This window comes from Oncorhynchus gorbuscha, unplaced genomic scaffold, assembly GCF_021184085.1.
Source record: "Oncorhynchus gorbuscha isolate QuinsamMale2020 ecotype Even-year unplaced genomic scaffold, OgorEven_v1.0 Un_scaffold_525, whole genome shotgun sequence".
NCBI lineage: Eukaryota > Metazoa > Chordata > Actinopteri > Salmoniformes > Salmonidae > Oncorhynchus > Oncorhynchus gorbuscha.
In genome coordinates this window covers 27819-51298 of record NW_025745351.1, presented here as the reverse complement: position 1 = coordinate 51298, position 23480 = coordinate 27819, and the positions used below count along the sequence as shown (strand labels likewise).

The following is a 23480-nucleotide window of genomic DNA, read 5'->3' as shown; positions in this document are numbered from 1 at the left end:
AGCACCAGTCATGTGAGAAATGTTGAAATAAGCAACCAATGATTTAAATGATCATTGGGCACAATGGTAAGGTTTGGTTAGGTAATTATAATTTGAGGTTGAGTTGACAAAATTAAATTCTAACACTACACAAATATGCTTTCTGATATACTAAGGCTTTTTCTGTTAATGGCATCAACCATATCAAGGATGGACATGTATTTAAACATTTGATTTAGCATGCTTAGGTCATCCGTCTTTATATGACAAAATACTATGGTTCATTATGAAGTATTTTATTACAACTGAACTTTTCTTAATAAAGTATACCATTTATTATCGGCGGGGTGTCGTGTCGTTCACTACAACCGGCGGGCGGGCGGGGTATCGTGTCGTTCACTACAACCGGCGGGCGGGCGGGGTATCGTGTCGTTCACTACAACCGTCACGCAGCGTAAACGTTAAACCTAACTGAACACACCCCTGGAGTCTAAACGAGCTACTGACACCTACTGGTGGAGATCGAGTCGTGTCTGGCGACAAAATTTTACAAAACAAGGTTCTACAAAATCCCTTTCTTTTATGATTCTGCACAGATGCCGCATCATATTGATGTCCAACTGATGCTCAGTCTTTCTGAACTGGGGCTAATGACATTGCTAAAGTAGACAACCTTTGTAGAAAACAAAATTGGCATCATTACGATGTGAAGTTTACTTGAGAAATGGCAGTGTTGGCATCCTGAGCTAGCAAAGTTCGACAGAAAAAGCTAGCAATGCTAACGTTAAGCTAACTAAAATGTCGATGCCCAGTCGTAGCTAGCTGGCTAAAGTTTATACTGCATATAAAGTCAATCTGGCGACATTACAATGATGACAAAAGCTTGATCTACTGATTATTTTCCTCCTTTTTAAAATGTCATTGTGTTTCCAAGCCACGGTAATGCACTTCATACAATATCTTCATCACCACCAAGACCACATGAAATAGAGTGCTCAGCTGGGCATCAGTCGAATCAAACGAATGTTCAAAACATTATTGTTTTGACGAAACGCGCAGCCCAGGAACACAATGAAACCACGTGTTAATGACGCGACATTTGCCTGGTTCACTGTGTTCCATTTGTTTTGAATCTAAGCAACTGCAACAATGCCGAAGAGAGGGAGAAAGGTATGTCGATTGATAGACTATATTTCTGAAAGGCTACAAAACAATAATTTATTACCGGATAAATTACTGTAGAAGTCATGTTTCAAACGGTGTTTAACTTGAGTGTGTGTGTATTTGTTTATTTTAACATGGAACTAGAAGAAGAGGTCAACCCCTGTAACTATCGAGAACGCCAGGTGAATTTACATTAGAAAATTGAGGCCCACATAGATCTCATTTAATTATAATATGTAATTCTATATTTAGGCCTATATAAAAAAATGTCCCACAGAAAACAATCTAATGAATTATCTAATAGTATCATTAATGTCACATGAAACCCCAGCTATGGTAAAGGAAGTTTCTAATGAACTCCACCAACACAGTGAAGCAGAGACAAGTCTGTCTTTGTGGAATTCAGCTACGACTACATTGATTCACCAAAAGGCAATACTTGTAAAAAAATATATACTGTATATATAATGAAATGCTTACCTTGTACCTATGTTTTGTCCTCAGTAGTTGCGTGCCTTTCTTTGTTTGATGAAATCCATACTTTTTCAATAAACCTTAATCAAATACAACCACCTGCTGTTTCCTTCAGATTCAATTGGCACATGCTCATTTTCACTGAGTTGCCATCTTAGAGCAACAGCAATGAGCAAACAGTCAGTGGTTGTATTTGATTAACATTTATTGAAAAGGTATGGATTTCATCAAATAAAGGCACGCAACTACAGAGGACAAACATAGGTACAAGGTAAGCATTTCATTATTTACATTTTTTGAAGAATTGACCTTGGGCGAATCGATGTTGTCAGAGCTGAATTCCACAAAGACCGTTCTCCACAAAGCCTGTTCATCAGAAATGTCCTTCACCATGGAGGGGAGTTTAGTCAGCTAACACATAGCTGACTAATGCATATATGGTCAAATATCTGCAGGAACAATGAGACGACACATGAGTCGATACGCCGTTACGCAGGAAAAATTGTGGTGAGCCATCAATTGTGAACGATACCTTTGCTCTATGTATGTGGTTTCACTGTATAAACATTTGCCTTGACTTTGTATTAATGAACCAGCATCATCTTAAACATACATCTTCCATTTACTTGTAGGACTACATTGCCCAGTCAACCACTGCTTTCTCTCAGGAAGATGTTTCCGGTATAGGCCTACATAACATCTTGGGGAAGACTGTAGAGGGCCTTCTCCAAAAAGTGTGCGGAGGGGTCTCAAGCATCCTGAACAAGTATTTGTATGGGGCGGGGGTGTTGTCTGATGCGGTGATCCCAGTAAATCTCTTGCCTGTAGCTTCAAATGGAGACAATCGGAAAATGGAAAAAAGATGGCAGGACTGCACTGAGGAAGACTGTGAACTGATAATTATCCGACTGACAGGGACTGTAATTATCACCATGTTGGATAGTGTTATGGAGAGTTGCAGGACGGACCCCACACACAGTTCATTCTTAGAAGAACTGGGGCTCACCATGGAAATGGTAACGATCATACGTGAAGTAGCAGAATGTGCAGCAAACGCCACAAGTAATGATTTCAGTCAGTTCACAGTTGGAGGAGTTCCTCTCTTTCAGAGACCACTGAGCAATCTCTCCTCTGGGCCGAGTCAACCAGCATCCCCCCAAAATGCCTTGCCAACATCCACTGTTCCCACACCTGTCTCAAAGGTGAGCTCAGCCAGTCCCAGATCCACTGACTCAGGGACCACACAAGTCAGGAAGCCAAGACAATCAACAGAAGGAGTTCAGAGACTCTCCGAAAGGCAGCAGAATCCAGGGGAGGAGATCACGTCTCTAGTGATTGAAACCATTCTACGGTCAGTTGCGGATTTAGCCAGGCATGGACTTCTGCCAAGCTGCACCCAGTAGACTGGATGCTCCCTTTTTATGGAGGTGATGCAGAAAACAAATATGTGAAGCCAATTCATAAAAGCATTAATTAAACAAATATGTTGTTAAAAGGTGAGTCAGCAGTTTGTTTCTATGGCAACAAAAACATGAAATAAAGTCAAATGTACTACTGTTTTTAATTTTGAATGAAAGCCTTATGAAGGGATTTAACACAGAACGTTGTGTTAAACGATGAATGTCAGTTATAGAGTCAAGTACTGAATGTGAAATGGCTGCAGATATAATGATGTGATATTTTCCAACAACAAAATAATGTTTAACAAGACTTCATCCAAGAATACATTCAGGTCACCAGATGGTGATAATAGAATAATAACATTGATTATAGCAAGCAACACTGTATGAAAGCTCAGATAGTCTAATAAATTACAAAAAATATGAACCTTAAAAAAAAGGTGTAGAAGTTACGTGCCTGAGTTCATTTTGTATTTTCAATATTCAGGAGTTGCATATTCCTTTCCTTTGGAGCAATGGTGGGGAGTAAGCTGTGCATTGGAACCAAACTCAGGGCTCACCAGCCATACAATCAATAATGCAGTTTTCATGTGGTTTGAGTCTGTCCCCATGAAATACATGTCAAGATGCTAACACTTGAAAGTTCAGCTGACACAATGTGTAATATTTCCCTGTATATAATCAACAGGTACAGGTATTTAAAGTCCCTCCCCCACACGCCACACGTTAAAGCCATGTATGCGAAGCAAATAGGCTACAATATTTACATTTACATTTAAGTCAGACGCTCTTATCCAGAGCGACTTACAATATGTATGCACACACACACTTACAGGGAAATAACATCAAAGTCGCAATTGCAACACTGTTGCACATGGAGCCTGGTATGGCCTAGTACATATGAGCCAGTGGACAGCGCCTAGTGCTGAAAACGTGAAAGCGCTGTTTTGATTTGGACATTTGGCATCTGACGTAGCTAGCTAAAGTCTTCTACTAACGCTTCGAATATTTGAACACAAACAATCATCAACTTGTTGCTTGCTAAAAGAAATAGTAGCTTGCTAGCTCCCGATGTTTTCTTGATATAGTTCAACTCTAGCGTTTGGTCGTTTGTTTGACGGACGCTGTGGTTGATTTTGACTAAATTAGGTAAATTAGGTCAATTATCCTGTGTTATGAGTTTGCTATTTTTTTAATGAAATACATTTTCCACTACAACTGCGTTGCTAATTATCTAGCTACGTAACTTAGCTGACTTTAGTTGATGACAATTCAGCATGTTATTAAAAAATATATATATTATTATTTGACAACTATTCAGGTGATGTTAATGTGTAGAAAACACAGTCAATACTGAACCATACATTTTTCCTTCCAGCTGGCAGAGAAAGCCATTAGGGAAGCTGTGCACACAGTTCTGACAGATGGACGCCATGGGGAGTTTTGATATGTCTAAGACACCTAAAGCCCAATCAACCTTGGAGTCCATTCAGCTGCCCAAAGACAGTGATGGCAGCTTGAAATCAGGATCCTGTGAGGACTCCCTGATTGCTGAACCTCATACTGACCAAGTTGACACCATCAAGGCATCTATGAACACTGAAATCCACTCAGTGGTTACTAAGGCCACAGTGGTCTATGCTAACCAACCCGAGGCACTGTCCAGTGAAGTGCTTCTGGGCGCTGAAGGTAATGGAGATGTTGCTGACCGTGCTGTGGTGGGTTCTCTGACTCCAGACTGTGACCTGGCATTGGTAGAAGGGCTGGACCCTGGGTGGCACACCCCCCTGGTACTGATGGAGACCTTGGTGAATCCTGGCAATGACTCTGACCTGACTGTGTCTGACCCCAGTGAAGTGTCTCTGATCACTGACGACCTGCCAGTGGTGGACTCAGCTGTTGACTCCAGTGAAGTGTCTCTGATCACTGACGACCTGCCAGTGGTGGACTCAGCTGTTGACTCCAGTGAAGTGTCTCTGATTACTGATGACCTGCCAGTGGTGGACTCAGCTGTTGACTCCAGTGAAGTGTCTCTGATCACTGACGACCTGCCAGTGGTGGACTCAGCTGTTGACTCCAGTGAAGTGTCACTGATCACTGATGACATGCCAGTGGTGGACTCAGCTGTTGACTCCAGTGAAGTGTCACTGATCACTGATGACCTGCCAGTGGTGGACTCAGCTGTTGACTCCAGAGGGCAGCAGAGGGCAGAGGATGACTTACAAAGCACTGAACAGCTGCTAACGAGGTCCTGTGCAGACTGTGTGACCACAGAGAAGCATTATGCTGTACCGTTTGAGGACTCTTTGAACTCTGACAAGGAAATCTCCCTCAACATTAAAGACCATGATGACCGACCTGCAGTAGACTTTAGCAGAGATTCTGTGAGCTCGTCTGACCAGTCTTTGTCCCTTGTTGCCACTGCTCTTGGATCAATAGTCACTATTGACTCTTTCCATAAGGCTCTGTTGTTTTCCAATATGTTGGACCAAGGCAAAGATAACTCTATTGACCAGCCTGTAGTGAAGTCTCAGACCACTGAAAATCTAATTAACCCCACTTTGGTGTCAGAGTCCATTCAATCTCTCATCAATGAAATCCTGGAAGATAACATTATCTCAGACCCTGATGACAGAACTCCGTTCACTACAGACCATGTAGGATCACATGAGATTGAAATATTTATATCTAAAATGCACTTAGGCAGTGTTATCACCTGTCATGATGACCAGTTTTTGGAGTCAGACAGTGAGGATGACATGGTTGACCCTTTGTCTCACACCAGTCATAGCCATCATCTGTGCGAGTCAGTCATGAGGATGGAGCGAGAGAAGAAGTATGGAGAAAAGGAATGGGAGAAGTGCTCCTCACAGTGTGACAGGAACTCTCTGATTGGTGAGTATTGTGATAATTATGTAGTTGATTATATTTCTATATATATTTTGACCACAGGAAAGGGTAGCCTATGTTTCCATGTTACTACAAGGTAGATTAAATTGAATCCAACAATTTAATTATTGTGATTATTGGTGTAAATTTAGATTACAGGTATGTATTGATTGGATTTAAATGTTCCCTCTCGCTCTTTAGAGCATAATGGACAGTGGAGGATAGCCAGAGCAGTAGAGGCAGACACTGAAGAAATCCTTCCCAAGCCGTACATGAGAGACTTACTTATGTACGATGGATTCAACCAGCTAAATGAGGAGAGAGTGGGAAATCAGCTGGTCCTCTCCTCTCTCTCAAGGGCTCTCAATGAGGTTAAGGACACAGCTTTTTGGAGGTCATTAAGAAAGGGGATCAATACATTTACGAGAGAAAACGAGATAATTAAAGATGAGATGAAGAAGAAAGACATGAGGAACTTTAACAGTGCCAAAGATCGAAGGGCAGAGAGAAAGAGGGCAAGGAGGAGGGAGCGAGAGCGGGAGAGGAACTGTGATTTGACCACATGGATGCCCTCCCGGTCCGGAATGGAAAGTTCCATTATAGGACTCCGTCCCAGGCCTCCGTCCCAGCCACTGCTCAGAGAACCAGTCTTAGCCAGAACCAGCTTCAGCCGCACCGACGCCAGAACGATAGAGGTTAGGGAGATGATCCTGCAAAGGAGCCGCATTGCCTACAAGATCAAGTGCCTGCAACGCCGGAAAGCGGCTGCTGAGGGGTTGACACTGACTGAGGGAGGTGGAGGGTCTGAGGATGGGGGTGATGGAAAGACAGTGATGGACATTACAGGGCAAAGTAAGAAAGCCTCAAAGGGCAAGGGGTCAAAGGGCAAAGAGAGTGGAGGAGGGGAAGGTAGTGACTGGGCCAAATTCGGTCTGGAGGAAATTGTGGAGACCGATGACAGAAATAAAGAGAAGAGAACCAAAGTACGGACACGGCAGAGAAGTAAGGACAAGCGAAGAGAGGAACGAGAGAGACAAAGATGTAGTAAGGAAACAGATTTGATCTCAGACGAATTAGCAAGAATGGACATAGAAAAAATAGATGGACATAAAGCGGATGAGACGATTAGCAAGATCTCTGAGGAAAATATTTCTAACAACTGTTGCGTAGAGACAAATAAGGGAGAAAAATATGATAGAAAACAGATTAAAGAAAAGACGAGCAGAACAAATGTACATACTGATGAGGGAGTGATGAGCAAAGCATCATGGGAAAGAGAAGAGGCAGGAGAGGAGAATGCTAAGACATTTCAAGAGAGCTTAAAGGTCCAGGGTAAGAGCATAACATTCAAGTTAATGATAAGTATAATGTGTCATAAATCACATTTTATTTGTCACACCAGGTGTTCACCTTACAGTGAAATGCTTACTTACAAGCTCTTAACCAACAGTGCAGTTGTAAGAAAATACCAACACAAAAAAGATAAGAGATAAGAAAAACAAATATTTAAGGAACAGCAGTAAATAACAATATCGGGGCGAAATACAAGGTGTACCAGTTCAGAGTCAATGTGGAGGCTATATACAAGGTGTACCAGTTCAGAGTCAATATGGAGGCTATATACAGGGTGTACCAGTTCAGAGTCAATTGTGGAGGCTATATACAGGGTGTACCAGTTCAGAGTCAATGTGGAGGCTATATACAAGGTGTACCAGTTCAGAGTCAATGTGGAGGCTATATACAAGGTGTACCAGTTCAGAGTCAATGTGGAGGCTATATACAAGGTGTACCAGTTCAGAGTCAATGTGGAGGCTATATACAAGGTGTACTAGTTCAGAGTCAATGTGTCAAGGTAATTGGGGTAATTATGTACATGCAGGTAGGGTTATTAAAATGGCTATGCATAGATAATAACAGAGAGTAGCAGCAGCATTTAGCTGTTCAGGAGTCTTATGGCTTGGGATAAGAGCTGTTTAGAAGCCTCTTGGACCTAGACATGTCGCTCCGGTACCGCTTGCCGTGCGGTAGCAGAGAGAACAGTCTATGACTAAGGTGGCCATTTTTAGGGCCTTCCTCTGACACCGCCTGATATAGAGGTCCTGGATGGCAGGAAGCTTGGCCCCGGTGATGTACTGGGCCATAGACACTACCCTCAGTAGTGCCTTGCGGTCGGAGGCCGAGCAGTTGCCATACCAGGCAGTGATGCAACCCGTCAGGATGCTCTCGATGGTGCAGCTGTAAAACCTTTTGAGGATCTGAGGAACCATGCCAAATCTTTTCAGTCTCCTGAGGGGGAAAAGGTTTTGTCGTGCCCTCTTCACAACTGTCTTGATGTGCTTGAAACATGTTAGTTTGTTGGTGATGTGGATGCCAAGGGACTTGAAGCTCTCAACCTGCTCCACTACAGCCCTGTCGCTGAGAATGGGGCCGTGCTCAGTTCTCCTTTCCCTGTAGTCCACAATCATCTCCTTTGTCTTGATCACGTTGAGGGAGAGGTTGTTGTCCTTGCACCACACGGTCAGGTCTCTGACCTCCTCCCTATAGGCTGTCTCATCATTTTCGGTGATCAGGTGATGACACTGTTGTGATCAGGTGATGACATTGTTGTGATCAGGTGATGACATTGTCATCAGCAATGATGGTTAATGATAGTGTTGGAGTTGTGCCTGGCCGTGCAGTCATGAGTGAACAGGGAGTACAGGAGGGGACTGAGCACGCACCCCTGAGGGGCCCCCGTATTGAGGATCAGCGTGGCGGATGTGTTGTTACCTACCCTTACCACCTGGGAGCGGCCCATCAGGAAGTCTAGGATCCAGTTGCAGGTGTCTAGTCCCAGGGTCCATAGCTTAGTGATGAGCTTTGAGGACACTATGGTGTTGAATGCTGAGCTGTAGTCAATGAATAGCATTCTGGCATAGGTGTTCCTTTTGTCCATGTGGAAAAGGGCAGTGTGGAATGGAATAAAGATTGCATCATCTCTGGATCTGTTGGTGCGGTATGCAAATTGGAGTGGGTCTACGGTTTCTGGGACAATGGTGTTGATGTGAGCCATGACTAGCCTTTCAAAGCATTTCATGACTACAGACATGGGTCAGTAGTCATTTAGGTAGGTTACCTTCGTGTTCTTGGGCACAGGGACTAGGGTAGTCTGCTTGAAACATGTTGGTATTACAGACTCAGTCAGGGACAGGTTGAAAATATCAGTGAAGACACTTGCCAGTTGGTTAGCGCATGCTCGGAGTACACGTCCTGGTAATCCATCTGACCCTGCGGCCTTGTGAATGTTGACCTCTTTAAAGGTCTTACTCACATTTGTTGCGGAGAGTGTGACCACACAGTCAGTGTTACTTGCCTCGAAGCGAACATAGAAGTTATTTAGCTCATCTGGTAGGCTCGTGTCACTGGGCAGCTCTCGGTTGTGCTTCCCTTTGTCGTCTGTAATAGTTTGCAAGCCCTGCCACATCCAACAAGCGTCGGTGCCGGTGTAGTACGATTAGATCTTAGTCCTGTATTGACACTTAGGCTGTTTGATGGTTCGTCGGAGGTCATAGCGGGATTTCTTATATGCTTCTGGGTTAGAGTCCCGCTCCTTGAAAGCAGCAGCTCTGCCCTTTAGCTCGGTGCGAATGTTGCCTGTAATCCATGGTTTCTGGTTGGGGTATGTACGTACAGTCACTGTGGGGATGACGTCCTCGATGCACTTATTGATAAAGCCAGTAACTGATGTGGTGTACTCCTCAATGCCATTGGAAGAATCCCGGAACATATTCCAGTCTCTGCCAGCAAAACTGTCCTGTAGTTTAGCATCTGCTTCATCTGACCACTGTTTTATAGACAGAGTCACTGGTGCTTCCTGCTTTAATTTAGTCTTGTAAGCAGGAATCAGGAGGATAGAGTTCTGGTCAGATTTGCCAAATGGCGGACGAGGGAGAGCTTTATACACGTCTCTGTGTGTGATGTAAAGGTGGTCTAGAATTGTTTTCTCTCTGGTTGCACATTTAACATGCTGATAGAAATTCGTTAAAACTGATTTAAGTCTCCCTGCATTAAAGTCACCGGCCAACATAACTGATGTTGATATAAATGTTTGTCCTGTTTGTGAATTATGAGTGAACTGATTTTTTTTGTTTTACTTTCAGAGGTCATAGATGGAGAGGAAGGTCCTACAGGAAGAAAGTTAGAGCATCAGAAGGCCAGAGACAGTGAGGAGATACGAAACAGTGATGGATATGTGAAAATGAGAGAGATTGGTAAAAGAAAGGAAGTGGAGGTAGAGGTTACAAAAATCTGTACCTCCTGTGATGAAATGTCCATCATGGTTCTGGAGAACCAAGGTAATGCTAGGCCTATGACAGACTCCCAGACTCCATTGAAGGGCAAAGGAAAGCAACAACATAGCCTTCCATACAAGAGAACAGAAGGACTTCAAGAGGAGATCAATTCAAAGGGTGAAATGCTTCAGGGTGGAAGACAAGTAAACTTCCCTTGGTGTCAGGCACAGAAACACAGAAGTCCAGGTGTGTTGGGTGATGTTGCAGGCTTCTGGAGAAAGGAGAAAAGAGTCCACAAGGAGAAAGACAGAGAGGAGAAGGACAGAGTGGGCCAGACATGGCGAGACCAGGGGGGAAATGACAGGGAGCAATGGAATGGAGAGACAGAGAGGGGTGGAGTTGGTAGGAGTAGAAGAGCTAGACAGAAGGGAAACCAGTTGCTGCTTTTTTCTAGGCAAAAGCACAGCAACTGGAATGACTCTCATCCATCAGAGAGCAGCTGTGACTGGAGGAGCAGGGAGAAAGAGGTGCCTGAGAAACATGTTGAGAATAGGATGGATAGGCAGAGAGGTGAGAGGCCCCTGAAGAGGGAAAAGAGCTAAAGGAAAGAAATACATTGATGTGTGTTAAATAAATATTATTTCAGATATCAGAAATTGGATTATAGAAGTTATTGGTAAATCCAGGCACATGATTCAGACAAAATGGAATCTATTAATATTATTCATCACTAAGACAAAGTATGTTATTTTTCCCTTTCTGCAAAGGGTTTGTGGGCGGGAAAACTATTTGATTAATATCCCTCCATTCGCGCTTCAATATCCGGCAAGGTTGAACGGTGACGGTCATTTCCACCTCCGACAGTTTCCGTGTGGCCACAATCAAGACAACCGCTGTAAACAAACTTTCAGTAACGGTTTAATTCCAGAAGAAATACATTTAAACAAAAAGATATGCATATCAAAACAGGTGAGTTTTGGGTACCGGTAGCTATTAGCACATTACTTTGTGACTTTCTACTTTGCCAACCTAGTAAAACGTTGTGAAATGAACGCTCCCGGTACGGTGTGTTGGAGCCGGGGTGTTATGAAACTTCTCTAACGTAATGTTAGCTAGCAAGCCAGGAAATTGTTTATTGTTCCAATGCATACTTGAAGACTAACGGTATGGTCGTATTATAGTATCTCCTGCTTAGTTAAAAGTTACTATTTTAAATAAATTACGTTTCAGGTTAGCTGGCGTTGGCTACTGTTAACGTTACATACACGTTGCGTTTCTGTTTCTTAGCAGACTAGCTAGCTAGTTAGCAAGTGGTTGGTTGGCAAGGCAGTTCGATAAGGTTATAACGTTAGTTACATAGCTTTTTGCTCATATGACATACAACTTGCATAACGTGGTTGTAAAGTAATTTAAGTGTCATAACATTTGCCACTGGTTTTGTTTCTTCTGAATTCGGCTTAATCGGTAGCTAGCTAGGCCGGACGTGGCGTGCATTCTAGCTCTGCGTAGCTAACGTTAGCTAGCCAGTTAACCTAAAGCCCCAACAAAACCTAACAAGTTAAGATGGCTAGTTCATAATTTCACCAATAAACCATAACATAAATGTGTAGTTTAAACTGTTCCATTTTTTAATATTAAATTATTAGGGGATTCTAACGATCTTCCTTTGCCTTATATCTAACTTTAGGTACATGGGAGGCCAACACGGTGTGCGAGTCTGACACCCTGTGTGATCCTGCTGGCCTTGTGTCCTCCACCAACCCAGAGGCTCATATTGGCAACCGCCGCCTATCACCTGGGTCTGGCAACTGTGGTGGAGGAGGTGGAGGCTGCCCAACTGGGGTTGACCAGCAGCCCTGCCAAGCTTCACCCCAGGCCCTCGAGGGCAACCTGAACGGACCCGCCCATGTACATGCCTTCACTTACCGTAGAGACAGAGATCGTAGAGGCCAGCACAAAGGCCGTGGCCCTCGCAGAGAGGGGCCCAGGGGGCCAGGGCGTGTAGCAGATAGGCCCCCGAAGCAGAGCCAGAAGGAGAGGTGGGTGGAGGACAGTCTGTCTCTACTCAAGCACCCACCTGCTTTTCCAGTGCAGGACAGCCCTGCCAAGCTGCAGCCAACCATCAGCTATGCCTCGAAAGTGAAGTCAGGGGCGGTGGGTGGAGTGCTGGAGGAGGAGGGCCGCCCAGCCATCGGTGTCCTGTTGCAGAACCAGTGGGGACTTAGTTTCATCAGTGAGGTCCTCCAAGCCACAGAGGGTTCAGTTCCCTCTCCTGCCCCCATAGCAGCACCTCAGCTCACATTTGGAGGTGAAACCGCCAACCCAACACAAGAGAGGCATCACATAGTCCAGGCCAGTGGTGAAATCCCAGTTCCTGTCACTACCTCAATCTCCATTGACCAGTACAGAGAAGAGGAAGCAAAGATCAATGGGAAGCTGCTTCTCACCTGTCACCATCTAAAGGAGGCTCTGCACTATCACACAATAGGTAAGGGCTGACGTGGTTGAGACCTCAATAATACATTAATGTATTATAAATGTTATTTTTCTGTGGCATCTGTCATAAAGTTGTATGCATCATATTATGAATCCTAACTAATACCTTGTTCATTTTTAGAATGGAATGTCACCTGCAACAAACAGAAAGAAGGTGAGATGTTCATCAGGAAGGTCCATTATTAGAATTTGGACCGAATTCTCCACGCTGGGCATTAGGATCTCTGAAGCAGGACTTTTAAAGGATTTTAAGATGTTTTCAGACCTCTAAAGTAGTCTAATGTCAAGAGAAAATCACATCCCACAACATCAGTGGTGTAAATTCAGTTTAGCTATATGCCTCCACCCCAAATGAATAGAAAATACGGTCACCAAATAAAACCAGGAACTGAAACGGTGCTCATCTTTTCCATTCATTTGGAGTTGTGGCGTATAGCTGGATACACACAACCACTGTCGTGGGACATGGTTTCATCTTGACATTACTTTCGAGGTTGGGGGGGGGAAATGGACAAACGTTACTTAAAAAATTAAATGGTCTCTTTAATGTTTTGATTTGTTAAACGTTGATATATTTTATTATCCCACCATAATATGTAATAACACCTAATAATACAAGACGGTTTAAATACAGATGAAACTATGAGACTGATATGTAAATGTGAAGGATCCACTTGGACTATTGACTCATTTGTTCCAATTTGAAACAACTGGCTGTGGTCTCTTGGTTGAGTTATAAAAATCTTTGGTTTAAACGCGTAGAAGAATAAGTGCAGTGAAGAACTCTCTCTGTGAGGGCACAGTCATTGAATTTCACGTTGTCTCTCAATTTCAAGGTACTTATGTTATCATTATCAACTGATTTCCTGTTGCTCTTCGGGGCCGGGGGTCATATTTTTAAAATCAATTGCCATCTCCATTTTTCTTAATGTTTATTTTTTAAGGAAGTTGTCTTGGCATCACTGGATGAATTTGGATGTTTCTCTGTCAAGACCTTCTGGTGAGGCTTGATATGATCTTAAGGAATCCCACCAGCGGAGTATCATATTTAAAGAATCCATGAGCTGGGCCAGAGGCTTGGCAATTGTACGCAACCTTACAGGGCTCCCTTGTTCACCTTTCTAGATGAAGAGATGGCAGGGTTAAGTCTCACCTGACTACAGTTTACCAGCTTCTCAATAAGTAGATGGTGTTGAAAGCGCTACTGAACACAATTTTCACTAGGCTATTTGCATGCTCTAAGCGTTTGTGGTTATTCAGCATGACCAGTAGGCAAATTGTATTGGATCTGGGAGAGATCTTACTAGTGACCTCATTTAAACTTGCTGCATCTTGTCTGCAGAAACATTTGCATCATGCACCCTAATGGTTCTAAAGAAGGATACAACTTGAGGTTTTATCTAGTGGGTTTCCCGTTTCAGAAGTCCTTGCTGCAGCCCCCAAGGGCGAGATTGTATGAGAGGTTTGACAATGCTGCCTGTCACTAAATGCTGTCTTATTTTTTTTTTGTTTCAGATCCCAATAAGGTAGTTTGGTATAAGAACTCCCTGGACCAGCCAGCCTAGTGACGCATGGACCTGTCTGCCACAACACACAACCCCCACACACACCCCCACACGCACTCAGGTCGATGTCTTTACACAAAGCCACACTGAGACACTTTGGACTAACTCCTTGATGAGATCCACAACTAGGGACTTTTCTAACGCCTTCAAAGGCCTGCCTTAATGAATTGGACCTGGAGTTCCTATCGGCTCAAAATGATTCGTTTTAATGTCGTGTTGAGCTGGTCTTTTTTTTTAACAATCTTAAGAGCTGTCATTTTATTGTGAGGAACTGCAGTTTTATCAGACATTTGTTTTGTCCTCTGTTGTAAGGGATCCGTCAAGCACTTTCTAATCTGTTGTGACCAATCCTTGGTACTCCTACCCTACCAGGTGTTTATTTTTTTCACAAATTTGAAAATGTGTTATACCTGCTTCATTTGACCGTATTTTACACGGGACAGATGTGTAATCATGTCTCCAGTTTACAGGGGTGCAGACAGCACAATAAGAAGGCACCCTTCCCCTGTCTGATCCTAATGCTGTTTTATTTTGTACCCTGATTGGGTGAATGTTACTCATGAATCCATATGATTACTCATGATCACACTAGCTCAGTTTTATGATTTGAAATATATAAAAAATACACTGGAGGATAAGTGAACAGTATTGCATAATAAAATTGAATGAACTTGACATGCCCCATGGTCTTACTGGTAATGCTCATACTTCATTGTTTTATCATTTTTACACATAAAACCCACAGCATTATTTGCTTTAAGGACAGGTTTTAAATGTTTTTACCTTTTTTTAAAGTAAACAGAAGGCTTGACTATCCTTGCCAATGAAGTTCAGCACGATTGAAATGTAAAGGTTATTTCCAATTTAGCCGACATGCAGTGTTTACCGTGAATGTAGTGCTGCTAATGCAAGAACATTGCCTTTCAATTTCTATGGCGCTGAACTACTGCAATACGAACTGAAAAGGCCAAAAATAAGTGATTGTGATCCTTGGATGACTTGATTGGATAAATGTTCAGTGGGCGGAGTTACAGGAGGGGGAGGGGGAAATCTGTTTGGTCTAGAGTTCCAAATGTACCTACCTTTCTGCCTGAACAGCTTAAAATGTGTGGAAAAGGCATAGTGCCCTCACCTCTGCTGGTGCAATGCACTGGGCTAGGGACCATAAGATCACAGGTTCTAATCTTGCTGATCCCCATCCTCGAAAAAGGTACATTTCAGCTTTCAGTGTAAAGCAAATTTTTATTTAATGTTAAGCCAATATTGCCACCTGTCAATGATTTTAGAAGGAATGATTTAAATGGTTTGATAATCCAGATCTGTTTAGTTGTAAGAAATCTAGCTACATTACAACGCATCACTATCTCCGGAGGTACTTCTTTTAATCGTATACACTTGTTAAAAAATATATTTGCACAGAATGTTGACAAGATAAGGATACGTTAACACCAGGTATAAACGTGGCTATATTGTGGACTAGGGGCTGGATTAAATCCGTATCGCGGAAGAGCTGCATTATATTGACATTTAAAGGCATAGTTCCCGCGTTCGCGGAGACTTCATTCACGGTAAACGCTGCATATCTTGGCTCAATCAGAAATGACTTATTTTAATGCGGATCTTCTGCGATACAGATTGAATCCAGTGCTAGAGAAAACCAAAAAAGATCAAAAGATAAAGGCGTTTTCTCCAAATGCGCGAACATTGCCTTTACATTTCAATCGCACTATAGCGCACATTTTCTGCAGTCCGGATTTAATCTAGGCCTAAAATACTAATGAGTGTGGCTAAAAACTGTTGTGTTGGAGTTCAGAACGATAGAAGTGAGGCATAGAATATTTCTACATTCTTTCCCTCCATCATGACACAACACATACAATCCAGGTAAAGGGAAGGTGGGTGCAAGTTGCAGCCTGTTGGGTAGTGAGCTGTCAATCTCTCCAGGTCACCTCCACTTCATCTGTTCTGTACCTGCCAACAACAATGTTTCTCTTGTCACTGGATGACAGCACAATATGGTCGACCTGTTGTCAAAAAATATCCAGTTAACATTTCAATACACTTTTGTAAAATAGACGAAGAACTTCCTGTAACATTTTAGCTAAAATGTTTATGTAAAAGTAATCACTGTACAATAGAATGAAAGGGAATCATTGTACTGTACAATATAAATATGCTAAATTATTGTACTGTATAATAGAATATGATCAAAGGGAATCACTGTACTGTACAATAGAATACAATGAAAGGGAATCATTTGAGTTGCAGGTATAGTGGAATTACCTTTGAGTGATCCATGAGTCTGACAGCTCAGTTGTCTGACCGGATCGGAACATCTCCCAGCCAGCCTGTGCAATCATTGCTCCATTATCGATACAAAAGCTGTGACACAACGAAACAGAATATCACATTTTAATAACAGGATGTGCAAAGTTAAAGTACATTATGAAATTAGCATCAACTTAACCCTTAAGCATTGAATGTCTTAGATACACTTGTCAGATCCATTGTATTGAAAACATAGTATGTAGAACCTTACCTCTCATCTGTAGCAAAGAGCTTTGCACCCCTCTCCTTGCACATGACTCCCATCATCTCCTGCAGACGCAGATTACCTACAGAGCAAAACCGTCATCAGCATTCCTGAAGGGTTGTGTTTGAGTTCTGCCTGTCCATAATGAGATCAGACAGATTTACATGATATTACATCTTATGTGTTTTAATTAATTACATTGGAAAGCCCACAGCCCCCACAATGAAGTACAATTGACTTACAGCCAACGCCTCCAACGATGAGCACTTCCTGGGAGCTGCAGTGAGCCATGGCCCTCTCTGTGATCTCCACCAGCATGGAAAACAGGGTCTCCTACAGGACACACAAGTAGTGAAGGATCATTACACAGTGGTGTGCTCTGACACCTCTCAGACAGTGAGTGATGCCACCATGTAGCTGCCATCATTCTGAAAGGGAAGGGTGTTGCTGTGCCGATGCAGGAAACAGGCTAACAACAATGCACTGGGGCAGTTTATTGCTTTTGTTCTGACCTGTAGGGAGAAGCACAGGTCTTCTGCTGTACACTGATTACATTTCAACATCTTCCCAGCTGCTTCCTGAAAGAAAAGGGACAAATATGAACACATCAAACGTGCCCCCCCCTTATTATAACCATTGTCCATCTAACTATCACAAAAACCCTGTCTCTCCCCGACAATGCTTTGCAACTCAATGCAATGCAACTCAATGCAGAACTTAATTCCCACTTAAAGGCTCTGCATCTTACCTCGATATAGGATAGAATCCCAGAGAATGACACGTCCATCCCCTTCACCGTGTATGGAAGCTCCATATACTGTGTACCTCTGACAAAACAAACAGGAAATCAATGGTGGAAATATATACATATGAAAACATCTACTGGCCGACTGCAATTCCAAAGAAAACACATGTACTCACTTCTTGGCCATCTGCTCAATGTTGTACCCAGGGCTGGGATCATTGGAAATCTGAGTACAAACCATTTTGATTCATGAGAATGGTAAAACAATTTATACAAGGTATAGTCCGAGTCCACAATAAATCTTAAAGAGGAGAAAAAAGGATGTTGCTATCTCGCTTTAAAAACAAGATGCATGAAAAGAGGAGCAAATTGAAAATGATATTCAGCAACTCTTGTAAGACGATGGAAGTGGACTACATGTTTCAGCATGTAGCCTTTATAGGAGCATTACTTAATCAGGCTTGTTTCAGTTTAGTCCCCTGAAGAGCCATGCAGAACTCACCTTTATCACCCTGGCAAACCTGTCCAGGCAGTTGCCCACTGCAATGTCGATGGTCTCACCAAATATCCTGTAGCGCCGCTCAGAGTATGCAATCACCTTCATGAGGAAACATTACATTAGAGCACAACTAAACCCAGAAACCTCAGTTGAGACAGGTATGAGTGCTAACTAAGGGAAAACCCTAAGAACTCTCAAGTTGTGCTGGACATCCCAAGTCTGTCTTAGTATATATGTATGGGTGACTGACCTGTGTGTTACCTCCACTGACATAGAGCACAGTGGGGTTATCGGCTTGAGTGATGAGGCGGCCCATCTCAATGTGGCCAATACAGTGGTTGACACCCAGGAGAGGCTTCCCCCACAGCTGGGCCACTGTGCGCGCCACCAGAGCCACTGTCACCAAGGGGGCACCCATCCCTGGTCCTGGGGTAAATAATATCATGTTGGTGAAAACTGAATGGTACTACAGGTCAGGAAAGGCCACTTCAGCTTTATAGGAATCAGTGACATAGGAGTTCCTGACCCTTTGTGTATGCCACGCAATCAACGTCAGCAGGCTTCAGCCCTGCCTCCTCCAGCGCCTCCTTCAGAACCGTTAGGATGACACTGCGGTGATGTCTGGCTGTCTCACTAGGCAGGAACCCTGGGATGGAGAGTTAGTCTGTTACTGCAACTACACACATGAGCATTAGGACAAACGCAAGCCTCCAGTTGTCATTTGAGTCTACTTTGAATTCAACCAACTTGCCTTGACCAGGGGGTGTAATGTAGGTGCGTCTGGGGTTTGAGAGTACTTCCCCATCCCTCACAATGCCCACACCAATCTTGTTGGCACTACCCTCAAATCCAATCACTACAGTCATGACAGCTAGAGAGTTTGAGGGAGATGGAGAATTAAAATGATTTATTTTTTATTTTTAATAAAATAAAAACTTGAGCACATTGAAAGAATGTCATAGCTATTGGTCTTGTGTGCATCTGAAAAAAATATGCTCAGAGTGCGATGACATTGCTACAAATACCAGAAACAGTTGCATACATCAGTTCATACAATAATAAACAGTGCAATGTCAACGACTAAAAAGTACAAGTGTTCTTTTATTTATTCTTCAAAAGCAATACGAAAAGTAGAACATAAGCACTAGAATATAGATACCAAAAACAGTGTCATGTTTGGTTAAAACTATTAGAAGCATGATTAGTTAGCTAACACTCGGGTTGCACACCAGGTGGCGATCTAGATCTACAATCAATTATTCAGTTCAAATGCCAAAAACGAAGGCACATTAAGAGCCAATTTCACGTGTTTTAAATGAGAAACATTATAATTTCAGACGAGAAAGCAAAAAGTTGAATACGAACCTTCCAGTTGCTGAGTATTTCGGGTTTCAGACAGTACTCTAGGCAGTGAGGACCCATAACAAGGGGTCGTTTGCTGATTTCCTTACAGAATTGTATCTTTCAATGTATTGTATTAACCAAAACAATTGGAAGCTAATTGTAGACATTTAATGTTTGACGTAAACAAATACATAACATGCATAAAAAGCTGATACCTGGTGCGTTCACGGATTCAGAGGAAAATCACATCAGGCATAATGTTGGGCAGCCTACACCACATACGCGTGTGTGACCATGTTCCTCAAACCCCACTGCTTTGTTTTGGAGGAGTGACTGCGACTGTGACACGGTTGAATCCTTTGTTGTGAAAACGCAAAGTAAGAATACTTTGGGTTCTCTCTAGTTCAATTCTTAATTTGCAAAGAAGTCGTAGTAGCAGCATTAGTTGCATTCATTTTCTGCCAGATTGCTCGTTCACATTTTGCCCATTTATTCAGACTCGATCTTCATTCGACATGGATTGAGCCATAGGCCGCACATAAAGTTATGTATATGTCCTAGCTAACTAGCTTATTATCAAAGATTCGCCTGTTTTTGCAGTAGTTACAGAATTGTTAAATGGATATGTGATACTGTAATGTAAACATCTTTATCACATATCTGGCGTACAAACTAGTAGCTATTGTGGCAGTAGCTGATGAGCTAAGCGTCGCTATTGTATTTGGTAAAGTGGCTCCTATAAATTAAGCTAATGACTAGATCATCTGTTTTTCTTTTCCCAGCGGCGACGCGTGTGTACTCGTGTGTGCGTGTTGTGTGTCTTCGGGGCGTGTGTGGGATAAGAACGAGTGAAAGTATGTCGAAAAGAGCGAAGAAAAATGAGCAGGAGGCTGGAGATGGTGACCATGACAACGGCACAGGTGAGACAATTGATGTGTCCTGTTTTTTTGCGATATGTATCTTACACTTACATTATGTCTGAAGCAGAACAGAATACAAAAAAATACTGTTACACCAGCCTCAATTACCCCTCCTGTTTTCTCTGTCACCTTACAGCCCCCGCTGCCAAGAAAGGAAAGAAGGTCAAGGAACCAGAGGCCCCCATTCTGTACAGTGACCCTCCTGATAAGATGAACAGCAAAGATGGCCGTGCTGCTAACATGAAGATCACCTCCTGGAATGTGGATGGGCTCAGAGCTTGGGTCAAGAAGAAGGGCCTTGATGTGAGTTTGGGAACCACAGTCCAAAGCTGCATTACGACTTGGCATTGAGCTATAAATCAAATCAAATTGTATTTGTCACGTGCGCCGAATATCACAGGTATAGTCACCTTACAGTGAAATGCTTACTTACAAGCCCCTTACCAACAATGCAGTTTTAAAAGTATAAGAATAATAAAAAATAACAAGTAGTTAAAGAGCAGCAGTAAAACAACAATAGCGAGACTATAGGGGTACTGGTACAGAGTCGATGTGCAGAGGCACCGGTTAGTTGAGATATAGTGCATAGAATTGTTAACTACACATGTGATATAAGTCCACACACTACAGTTATGCAATGCATGAGATTTAAACGTTGAGTGTCTGTGAACTTCTGTTAAATACTATTGTCTGGTTCATTCATCTGCACAGTGGCTGCACCTTTTAAACACTGATAAATGGCAGTGCAATGTGAAGGAGCTGACTGGTTATTTTCCCTCTCTCTTGCCCAGTGGGTGCGTGACGAGGCCCCAGATGTGCTGTGCCTGCAGGAGACGAAGTGCGCTGAGAAGTCCCTTCCTGATGAAATCACCTCCATGCCCGAGTTCCCCCACAAGTACTGGGCTGGCTCCGATGAGAAGGAGGGCTATAGCGGGGTAGCTATGCTGTGCAAGACTGAGCCCCTCAAAGTTACCTATGGCATAGGTGAGTGAATGGCTGATCCTGGTTACTCTAGTTGGCTGTGAGTGTCTTATCTTTACCTATTGACTGTTCTCTCCAGGTGTCCTAGTTAACCTGCCTATCCCCAATCTGTCTGCAGGTAAAGAGGAGCATGATAAGGAGGGCCGTGTTATCACTGCTGAGTTCCCCACCTTCTTCCTGGTCACCGCCTACGTGCCCAACTCTGGCCGAGGCCTGGTGCGCCTGGACTATCGCAAGACCTGGGATGTGGAGTTCAAGGCCTACCTGAGCGACCTGGACAAGCGCAAGCCCCTGGTGCTGTGTGGCGATCTGAACGTGGCCCACGAGGAGATCGACCTGAAGAACTCCAAAGGCAATAAAAAAAACGCAGGCTTCACAGCAGAGGAGCGTGAGGGCTTCAATCAGCTGCTGGCTGCAGGCTTCACCGACAGCTTCCGCGAGCTGTACCCCGAGCAGGCCAACGCGTACACCTTCTGGACCTACATGATGAACTCTCGCTCTAAGAACGTAGGCTGGCGTCTGGACTACTTTGTGCTGTCCTCTGCTCTACTGCCAGGCCTTTGTGATAGTAAGATCCGCAACCAAGCTATGGGCAGTGACCACTGCCCCATCACTCTACACATGGTTGTGTAGATCAGTCTGGCCAAAGTGCTGGATCAATTGTTTCCCAGTTCAATAGTTTTGGCAGTGTGGCCATGCATTGTTTTCTCATGTTAAATGTGACCTAGGTGGCGGACCTCAGATGAAGTCATGGCATTCCCAACTACTGAAACTAATCTGTATGCCGGTGTGCACACTCAACATGAGTGAAACATCAGAACCTGGAAACACGTTTCTACTGAAACTGGGATTCTCAAATGAGTTTACTTGAACCTCAAATCTTAAATTGTATAAACTACCGTAGTCACAATTGTCCTGTCACCCATTTGAAGTGACTATTCAACACTGTGCTTTACTTTCCCACCCACACAATGCACACCTAGGTGACATCTGGTAACAAACTGCATAATCCCTGCAAGACCTCTGAGGCACTGTGTTCTTTAAACATGTGAAACTGATGTTGGTGCTAAATAACTGCTAGTCTGTCATTGAAACATTGCTCCTTTGAAGGGAATGAGTCCTATTTTGTTAATTAATGTTATATATAATGGTAATGAAGTCATTACCATTGAGTGAATATTGATAAATTAAATCATGGTTTAATTAACAGATTTTTAACAGATTTATTAGCATGCAAACATTCAGACCCAGATTGATGGCCAGTATTAAGATTGTCAAATGGTTCAACCTCTGCAGAGCTGATATGAGACCAATGTCAGTGGTATCTCACCCCTTTACTGCCAATGTCAGTGGTATCTCACCCCGTACTGCCAATGTCCGGAGCAAAGTTTCTAAGACATGCCTGTTTTGTAAAAAAAAAAAAATCCCAAACCATAGCTTGAGTTTATAGATGGTAAATGTACCCATGCATCTAATAAAGTTTAGTTTTAAGTATGCTTGAGTTTACTTTTTATTAGGTTTTAAACTGAGGTTTTCATTACAAAAGACAGTAACAATTTTTGTATTGTTCATTGAAATCTCTTCATTAAACTCATTTGAGCTACAACTCTGAAAATACAATGTACTACACACAAAATGCATTTTAGCAGACGGACACGAGGCACAATTCTTTTAGTACTTCTACATTGTGATAATCAACTAAAAACAACATTTTGTCTGGGATTAATTGCAGTCAGGGCTCTACAGATTAAATCCAGGCCAAAGTTGTGTCACATGAGCATTCAGCTCACAGAAGAGCCGTCTGTGCCTTGATGAGCAACAATGACAGTATTTCAGCTGAGGAAAGCCAGAAAGATTTCAAATGCATTTCATGAATCATTAGATTAGGAATTACCAGTACTGAACAAAAATATAAGTGTGTAATCATGTGCTGAAATAAAAAATACCAGGTATGTTTCATACTCACAAAAAGCCTATTTCTCTCAATTTTAATGCACAAAAATGTTTACGTCCATGTTAGGGAGCATTTCTACCTTGCCAAAATAATACATCCACCTGACAGGTGGGACATATCAAGAAGCTGATTAAACAGCATGATCATTATTTAACTAGGCAAGTCAGTTAAGACCAAATTCTTATTTTACAATGATAGCCAAATTCCCTTAACCCAGAAGACGCTGGCCCAATTGTCCGCCACCTTATGGGACTCCCGATCACGGC

The 23480-nt window shown here is 42.9% G+C and overlaps 4 protein-coding genes across 8 annotated transcripts; 3 read left to right on the top strand and 1 right to left on the bottom strand.

The window, feature by feature from the left end:
• The first annotated feature begins 517 nt into the window (after window positions 1–517).
• LOC124018466 (DNA ligase 1-like) lies at window positions 518–10827 on the top strand. 4 transcript variants are annotated; one of them, XM_046333792.1, is made up of 6 exons: window positions 518–1149; window positions 1291–1325; window positions 2073–2124; window positions 2250–3113; window positions 4396–5912; window positions 10046–10827. In XM_046333792.1, the coding sequence occupies exons 5-6, from the start codon at window positions 4442–4444 to the stop codon at window positions 10777–10779; spliced, it is 2205 nt and encodes a 734-aa protein (XP_046189748.1). In that variant the 5' UTR covers window positions 518–1149; window positions 1291–1325; window positions 2073–2124; window positions 2250–3113; window positions 4396–4441; the 3' UTR covers window positions 10780–10827. The 4 variants fall into 4 exon arrangements, with proteins under 4 accessions (XP_046189748.1, XP_046189747.1, XP_046189749.1 ...); XM_046333791.1 differs by having other exon boundaries at window positions 1288–1325; XM_046333793.1 differs by having other exon boundaries at window positions 1288–1325; window positions 2073–2160.
• A 176-nt stretch (window positions 10828–11003) lies between these two features.
• Window positions 11004–14913, top strand: si:ch211-214j24.10 (uncharacterized protein LOC558894 homolog). Its single transcript, XM_046333784.1, has 4 exons — window positions 11004–11146; window positions 11865–12665; window positions 12795–12827; window positions 14189–14913. Exons 1-4 carry the CDS (start codon window positions 11131–11133, stop codon window positions 14236–14238), a joined length of 900 nt encoding a protein of 299 aa, XP_046189740.1. The 5' UTR covers window positions 11004–11130; the 3' UTR covers window positions 14239–14913.
• Window positions 14812–19532, bottom strand: LOC124018455 (O-sialoglycoprotein endopeptidase). 2 transcript variants are annotated; one of them, XM_046333780.1, is made up of 12 exons: window positions 19381–19532; window positions 18767–18886; window positions 18542–18661; window positions 18266–18441; window positions 18019–18114; window positions 17693–17742; window positions 17520–17598; window positions 17284–17349; window positions 17014–17104; window positions 16778–16853; window positions 16522–16620; window positions 14812–16262 (listed from the first exon to the last, which is right to left on the bottom strand). In XM_046333780.1, exons 2-12 carry the CDS (start codon window positions 18879–18881, stop codon window positions 16184–16186), a joined length of 1047 nt encoding a protein of 348 aa, XP_046189736.1. In that variant the 5' UTR covers window positions 18882–18886; window positions 19381–19532; the 3' UTR covers window positions 14812–16183. The 2 variants fall into 2 exon arrangements, with proteins under 2 accessions (XP_046189736.1, XP_046189738.1); XM_046333782.1 differs by having other exon boundaries at window positions 15596–16209; window positions 19381–19530.
• Window positions 19533–19591: 59 nt separating this feature from the next.
• Window positions 19592–22756, top strand: apex1 (APEX nuclease (multifunctional DNA repair enzyme) 1). The gene is made up of 5 exons (XM_046333783.1): window positions 19592–19736; window positions 20142–20279; window positions 20416–20582; window positions 21071–21263; window positions 21379–22756. The coding sequence occupies exons 2-5, from the start codon at window positions 20216–20218 to the stop codon at window positions 21891–21893; spliced, it is 939 nt and encodes a 312-aa protein (XP_046189739.1). The 5' UTR covers window positions 19592–19736; window positions 20142–20215; the 3' UTR covers window positions 21894–22756.
• The last annotated feature ends 724 nt before the right edge of the window (window positions 22757–23480 follow it).

What these genes read in the sequence shown, in the direction of transcription:
- LOC124018455 (XM_046333780.1), bottom strand. Translation starts at nt 18,881, where the DNA reads ATGACTGTAGTGATTGGATTTGAGGGTAGTGCCAACAAGATTGGTGTG. An exon ending in CTCTTTGCTACAGATGAGAG is followed by an intron (nt 16,621 to 16,777) that starts GTAAGGTTCTAC and finishes GTTGTGTCACAG; the next exon opens with CTTTTGTATCGATAATGGAG. An exon ending in GACTCATGGATCACTCAAAG is followed by an intron (nt 16,263 to 16,521) that starts GTAATTCCACTA and finishes TTTTGACAACAG; the next exon opens with GTCGACCATATTGTGCTGTC.
- apex1 (XM_046333783.1), top strand. Translation starts at nt 20,216, where the DNA reads ATGTCGAAAAGAGCGAAGAAAAATGAGCAGGAGGCTGGAGATGGTGAC. An exon ending in TGACCATGACAACGGCACAG is followed by an intron (nt 20,280 to 20,415) that starts GTGAGACAATTG and finishes GTCACCTTACAG; the next exon opens with CCCCCGCTGCCAAGAAAGGA. An exon ending in CAAAGTTACCTATGGCATAG is followed by an intron (nt 21,264 to 21,378) that starts GTGAGTGAATGG and finishes ATCTGTCTGCAG; the next exon opens with GTAAAGAGGAGCATGATAAG.
- LOC124018466 (XM_046333792.1), top strand. Translation starts at nt 4,442, where the DNA reads ATGGACGCCATGGGGAGTTTTGATATGTCTAAGACACCTAAAGCCCAA. An exon ending in TGACAGGAACTCTCTGATTG is followed by an intron (nt 5,913 to 10,045) that starts GTGAGTATTGTG and finishes TTTTACTTTCAG; the next exon opens with AGGTCATAGATGGAGAGGAA.
- si:ch211-214j24.10 (XM_046333784.1), top strand. An exon ending in TCTGCACTATCACACAATAG is followed by an intron (nt 12,666 to 12,794) that starts GTAAGGGCTGAC and finishes GTTCATTTTTAG; the next exon opens with AATGGAATGTCACCTGCAAC. An exon ending in CTGCAACAAACAGAAAGAAG is followed by an intron (nt 12,828 to 14,188) that starts GTGAGATGTTCA and finishes TTTTTGTTTCAG; the next exon opens with ATCCCAATAAGGTAGTTTGG.